The sequence below is a fragment of the Coturnix japonica genome, chromosome 14 (genome assembly GCF_001577835.2).
Source record: "Coturnix japonica isolate 7356 chromosome 14, Coturnix japonica 2.1, whole genome shotgun sequence".
NCBI classification, from domain to species: domain Eukaryota; kingdom Metazoa; phylum Chordata; class Aves; order Galliformes; family Phasianidae; genus Coturnix; species Coturnix japonica.
In genome coordinates this window covers 2716453-2722679 of record NC_029529.1, presented here as the reverse complement: position 1 = coordinate 2722679, position 6227 = coordinate 2716453, and the positions used below count along the sequence as shown (strand labels likewise).

Below are 6227 nucleotides of genomic sequence, written 5' to 3'. Positions count from 1 at the left end.
GGGACACGAATGGACACAGTGACTTCTACACATACTATGAGATGGAGATAATGGGGATCTGAGGTATGTTCTTCATCGCCATCTTCACCCAGCATCCAAGAGGAATCCCCAGTGCTCAGAATCATGCTTGCATGTCCAAGGCTCAAAGCTGCCCACTTCACTGGGAGACACCTCAGTGTTTCCATCCATTTAACTTCTGCAATACAAATGCCTCCTGTAATGCTTCAGCTTTTGCTACACGACCCTCAAAATCACATCAGGACCTGTTCACCTCACACTATTCTGTTACTTGGAAGAGAAAGTAAATATTTATTCTCATTTTCCACTCCGTGCGCTGACAGATAGCTCCCACACTTAACAGCGGCATTATGAGCTGCAAACAATGATATATTGTCAAAGCCATTTGGTTATGTGCCTCTTACACTTTCAAATATTCCCAGAACCATTTCATAACTTTCTTGAGCATGATGAGAAAAAGGATTTTTCCTCCTTCAACTGGGTAATAATGAACAACTATTAGAAACACTTTATTATATCCCGAATGTGAGGGATCAGTGGCCACAGAGAAAATATGCCCTTTTCAGCCGAGATTTTAATTGTTTTCTCACTTGGAAGAGGAGCTAATATATTACTGGCAGAGCACAAAGCATTTGCCTCCTCAAGACTCATCACTTTAACTATGGCTGATTTCTAGACAACAGCAGTATTTAATTTACTGTCACAATTAAGTGATTTATACAAGTGATGATACTACTGGTATTATAACCACACTCTGATGTTCTCTTCTTGTTCCTGCAAGAGAAATGCTGTTATTGTCTGTGTTTTCACCCTGCTTAAGAACAAAGGGTTCTGAGTTTGGTTCTTGGAAGCAACACTACTATTGTTTTTATGATCCATTATTTGCACTCTGTCTTTCATCTGACAGACCACCACGAGCAACCAAAAACCTCCTGCATGGGCCATTGTGGGCTATTTACTGCCACTTATACTGATCCATGGAAATAATTTCTTCAGCCATTCCAGTAATGCAAAGCTTCTGCTGCTCACAACGTGGGACTGTTGATGGATGACTCCATTCGCAGGCACGACCATGGTCATCATCAGTGGAGGGCTGTTAAATGATGAATGTGAATTATGTGAATGGTACTCAAACTCAGTCTTGCATCATGATGATGATCCACGTCCCCTGGTTACAGTGCCCAGTTTGGGCAGCTCTTATCTCATGACAAATATTGAGAATGAGATTATTGTGGCACAGCACCAGGTTGACTGTGTGATGTAATGCAGTCTTTTAGGCAGGCAGAGCTCTTGTAGATAGGCTGAAGCTACTTATGCCAGGTTCTGTAGCCTCAGAAGGAGCCCCTTTCTAAAGCTCTCCCCCAGGCCCATGGGGGCCCATTGCTCACCCCAGTCTCCTGGACCTCAAGTCTTCCTCCTCCAGTCTGCACAGCAGCTCAAAACACAAATGACACAGCATCACTAAATCCTGTAAGGGTTGGAGTACTCCATCTATAGCTTGCGAAATCTGAAAGGAGAATAAAAAAGAAGCAATAAAAAAGCAAAGAGCTTTAGTCACATTGCTACCTGGATGCTTCCGGGCCCAGCCAGGGAGTGTTGGCTTACTGACATGCTTTTAAATCCTACTCTGCACGCTGAGCTTTTGCAGGCAAATAGGCTGATATTCATATGTGAGTACTCACTATTTATACACACATCAATGAACTGTTTCCTCACTATGTCGCAAATGCAAGAAAGCAAGACGACAGGATGACCCAACAGTCTCAGGCTCACATCCACCTCAAGCACTTCAGATGTGCAGCTGGCTGCAGTCTCCAGACTACACAAAATACAATACAATGAGAAAAAAATCCCATACAATGAGAGCTGTGTATACCACTTACAAACCAGCAAACCTCCCAGAGTGCTCTGATAGAAGGAGAAATGATGCTATTTGTTGTCCCTGGGAGCACCGACATGAGGACACACTAACCCCACACTACCCACATGCTCCCAACCTTGCTGTGATGCTGACGCAGGGAAAAAGAGCACAGGGATATTGGCTGGCCAGAGGATTGTCCTTAGCAGCAGCTCTGCTTCATGCAGCTGATTTATAACTGGAGTCAGAAGAATTCTCAAGCAGCTCCTGCTTTGGGGAGCAAACCAATTCCTTTCTTCTCTCCTTGGATGCTCAGACCAGAGCCTGGCTGAACCTCAGGTCCCAGCTCACAGTCTATATTCTGCATCATAAAAGATACAAGAGAGAAATCTAAACTAGAGAAGTAATAACCTGTAAACTAATAAAGCAACCCAGCACTTTGATAGCCAGGCGCTCCCAAGAGCAGGGATTATTAATGGATGTCCTGAAACACCGTGTCTAGTTTTCAAGAGAAGTGGGAAACATTTCTAATGCTTTGCAGATCTCATGCATTAGCTCTACAAAATCACTTCAGATAAATGCAGAGATTATGATAAAGAAGCAGACCACACAGAGGCACTTAAGCATTGAAAAACCAAAACAAGAGTGGTAAGAAACTGCTCGAATAAATAATAATAAAGGTTTAAAGCTGCAATGCTATGGGTAGTTCTTCCTATCAAGGTATTGGGCTGCATAGTCATTGATTTTTGCTAGTAATTGAGATAGTGACAAGCTCAACTCATGTTTCCCCAGCTGTAAGTGCATGGGAATGGAAGAAGAGATCTGGTGCCTTGCAGCCAAGGATGCGATGGCTTCTGAACTGCTGCCTGCCTTCATCCTTTATTTCCCTCGGACCGTAAAATGGGGCGTATTAATAACCTCTTATGTCAGAAGAGAGTTGATGAAGCTAAATGTAATCATGTCTGCAATGTGATTAGGGATCACTGGATGAAAAGCTCTACAGATAAGCAGAGTGCAAGCATAGACACACGTCCTTCCGAGGCAGAGCACGGTGGGAAGCAGCAGGCAGCCCTCCTGCATCAACAAACCGAGACAGCACAAGGCTTTTCAGTGGAGCTCTGCTGCTCTCTGATGGTGCCTGCGAGCACTGTCAGCACAGAGCCTGCGTGCTGCGCATGGGAGATACAAGTTAAAAGGGGAAGCTAAAAGGAGGGATTGCATATAAGAGGTAACGTGGGGTTCAGTGCTTTTCCTGGGGGGGGTCGGAAAGAAGGGTAACAAGTGAATGCGTGGAAAGGAAGGATCAAGCTCTCCCCCAACCAGCACAGCCTGGCTCAAACAGGCACATGGACCACAGGCGGCTCCTCCCCATCATGGCGGCCCGACGCCATCTGCCCGCACCGGAGGGAGGGATGGGATGGATGGGAGGAGGGGACGGGCGCTGCTTCCGCCGGGGCGGGCCGGCTGATCGATCCGGTACGAGGTTTGAGCTCGGCCCGGCTGTTGTTTGACCCTTAGCGATGGCAGCCAGCCCCATCGTGCCGTCTAAGCGGCGGGAGGAAGCGGTCCGCGGGGTCCGCACCGAGGTGGTTTGCACCGCGTTCTCCAACTCCATCCTCGTGGTGGTCACGCAGTACGGCAAGATGGGCACGCTGGTCTACGTGGACCCCGACACCGTTGGGGACAACATTGGCAGACCTTCGCTCAGCACCAAAGTGCTGCTGGGCAAGGATGAGGTAGGAGCAGATGAGCAGCTCCCCGGCACCGAGAAGGGGAAATGCTGGAGGTGGGGCCGTGCGAGTTGCCAGGGAGCTGCTGATGAATCACGGTCGTTAAGCGGTGTTTGCACGGTGGTAAAATGGATGTCAGAGTCTGTTGTGAAGGAAGAGGGGCTTCCTCTACAAAACACGGCATTACCGAGTGCTCTGTGGGGCTGCTGCTTTGTGTCACGCAGGGTATGGGTTGCCTTGCTGTGTTTATGGAGGCTTTGATACAGCTATAAGGGTTGTAAGATCAAACATAACTCTGATAAGCTTTCCTGGCTTTCTGTTCCAATGATTTCTCCTTCTCGAGTCTCTTTTACCCCCCCCCCCCCCAGCCTCCATCTCTGCCAGCCCCACAATGCACTTTAGATGCCCTCTCTCTGTGCACCTGCCCTTGATAAAGTTTAATTTGTTTTCCTTCAACTAAACGAGTTTTTATTGACTGTTTCACAGAGCCGGAGAGAAAAGCAGAACCGAACGTGTTTTGCAAAGCACCGGCTGGTCAAGCATTAAAGCAATAAGTTACAGAGCTACAAGTTTATGAGGCTTTCCATCATGGTTGGGCTGTCAGATGTTACTTGCTAACCCTTAACTAGAAGAGCTGTAACAACACGTAGGTTCCCCTTTCTGTCTGCCCCTCAGTGCAGTCCTCATTCCTCAATAACAGCCTTCCCTGGGTGGGGGGAGCTTTGCTTTGCCTGGTTGACGTGGCTGCTAATTCTGAACAGCAGCACCTTGAGTCATTCCTGGATTTTATGTTGGAGGCAGGAAGTGCCTTTTTTACACAGTGTTTTGTGTGGCCAACTTAATCAATCTCACCTTGAAGGCTTTTTAATTTGCTGGTTTCCTGCTGGTTGCTGTTAACATCCCTGTTTGAGGCCATTCCAAGCTACGTTGGCAGCTAAAGTCATGCTAGCTCAGCCTTCTAAGGGATACACAGCTATAGGTGTCGATACAACTGAGACAAGTTGGATATTCTTGTTAAGGAAACCTCACTAAGATTATTTCCCTTTTCTTCCCTGCTTCAGCCTAAGCATTTATTTCTAAATCATAAGCATCTTTTACATGTGCAAAGACTGTGTATAACGCCAGTGTGATGTCTATAAGAATGACAGAACCAAGACAGCTTACTAACAGAGTCTGTCAGCAGAGCAGAGTCTGGTCAGCAACGGGAATGTAGTACTGGGGAATCTGGTTATGATGGGAATAGAGGCATTCTGGTCCTTTTACATGAGCTGATATTTGGTGCTGTGGGGAGTATTGCAGAAGGGCTCTCAACAGCAGCTTTCCAAACACCCTGAAGCAGCGCAGGACTCCAGTGCAGCTCCAGTTCAGTTGTTTCTTGGGCTGCCACTCGCAGGTCTAAACTCTTCTATTTTAAGTCAGTTGAGAAAGTGCCTTCTAAATGATCCCATACCACGGCTTGGCTTTGCTGACCAGCCAAGCTGTGTGTCTGTTTCCAATCACGCTGGAAGTGCTCAGCAAACTCATGCTCAGCCTCCAGCACAGTCAGGTTCTCAACGTGATCCATTAACACATCACTGTGGGGCTCTTCCTCTGCTATCTCATGCTTAGGACTTTGCAGCTGGGATTGTACCTCTCTATACCTTTGCTTTTCAGCCCCTCGTCCATGTCTGTGCCAAAAACCTGGTGGCCTTTGTGTCTCAGGAAGCTGGGAACAAACCGGTTCTTCTCGCTATGGCTTTGAAGGACAAGACCATGGAAGGAATACAAGCTCTACGGGAAGTGATCCGAAGTTGCCAAGTGTGGTGAAGTTGGACCATCTGGATTCAAGGAAATGATCTGGAGTCCGTGACTCATCGCCGCTTATTTTGAGAGGACAAGAAATGAAAATGATGGAATGTCTTTGTGCTGGTTTTGGACATGCTTAGGAATGTGATGAATTTTTCCTCTACTGTGTAGAACGGTTGTGGGTTTTGTTGCTGCGACAGGTTTGTGGTCCAGGTAGTTGGTGATGAGAACAATTGCCTCAGTATAGGACAGAGATGTGACTTTTGTCACCTGGGGAGGGCTGTACATCTGGGCAACGTCACAGCTCTGCATTAGTGTCCCGAGGAGGAGTGATGGATGCCAAGCTTTGTAGCTACACTGTACCGCAAAGGGGAACACCCAGTGCAGAGTGAGTAAAAGAAACACTGATGAATCTAATTTTACATGGTTGGTTGGTGGTTTGTTTTTTTGGCTCTTTGAAAATCCCTTCAATTGAAATACAAGCCTCCGTAACAAATAAACAGCAATTGCACAATAGGAAAGATTTGTCTTGCCTGCTTTATGTTTAATTATTATTATTTTTAAGGTAATTACTCCTATGTGACTGCTTTTATCCTTCCGTCAGTCCCCTCCTGATGTGTTCTGAATCTGCTCTTCACTTTCAGTCTCATTTTGAAGAGGTGGATAATCGCAGTGTTCCAGTTTCATGAAACCTGATGGCAGGAAGGAACCCGAGGTAATGAGAAAGAGGCAAAATATCACTTGTTTCCTTATGATGTAGCACATCAGACAGACAGCGTGTGCATTGCTCTGGGCCACCTCCAACAAGCTGCCCCTCTCCTGAAGCACTGACAGAG

General features: G+C 46.7%; 1 protein-coding gene and 1 long non-coding RNA gene across 2 annotated transcripts; one reads left to right on the top strand and one right to left on the bottom strand.

Moving 5' to 3' along the window:
- Positions 1–215: 215 nt before the first annotated feature.
- LOC107320671 lies at positions 216–3553 on the bottom strand. The gene is made up of 3 exons (XR_001558344.2): positions 3459–3553; positions 1407–1525; positions 216–1111 (listed from the first exon to the last, which is right to left on the bottom strand). It is a non-coding gene; the product is annotated as an uncharacterized LOC107320671 (long non-coding RNA).
- On the top strand, positions 3306–5912 carry PSMG3 (proteasome assembly chaperone 3). Its single transcript, XM_015876779.2, has 2 exons — positions 3306–3612; positions 5260–5912. Exons 1-2 carry the CDS (start codon positions 3397–3399, stop codon positions 5410–5412), a joined length of 369 nt encoding a protein of 122 aa, XP_015732265.1. The 5' UTR covers positions 3306–3396; the 3' UTR covers positions 5413–5912.
- Positions 5913–6227: the final 315 nt, after the last annotated feature.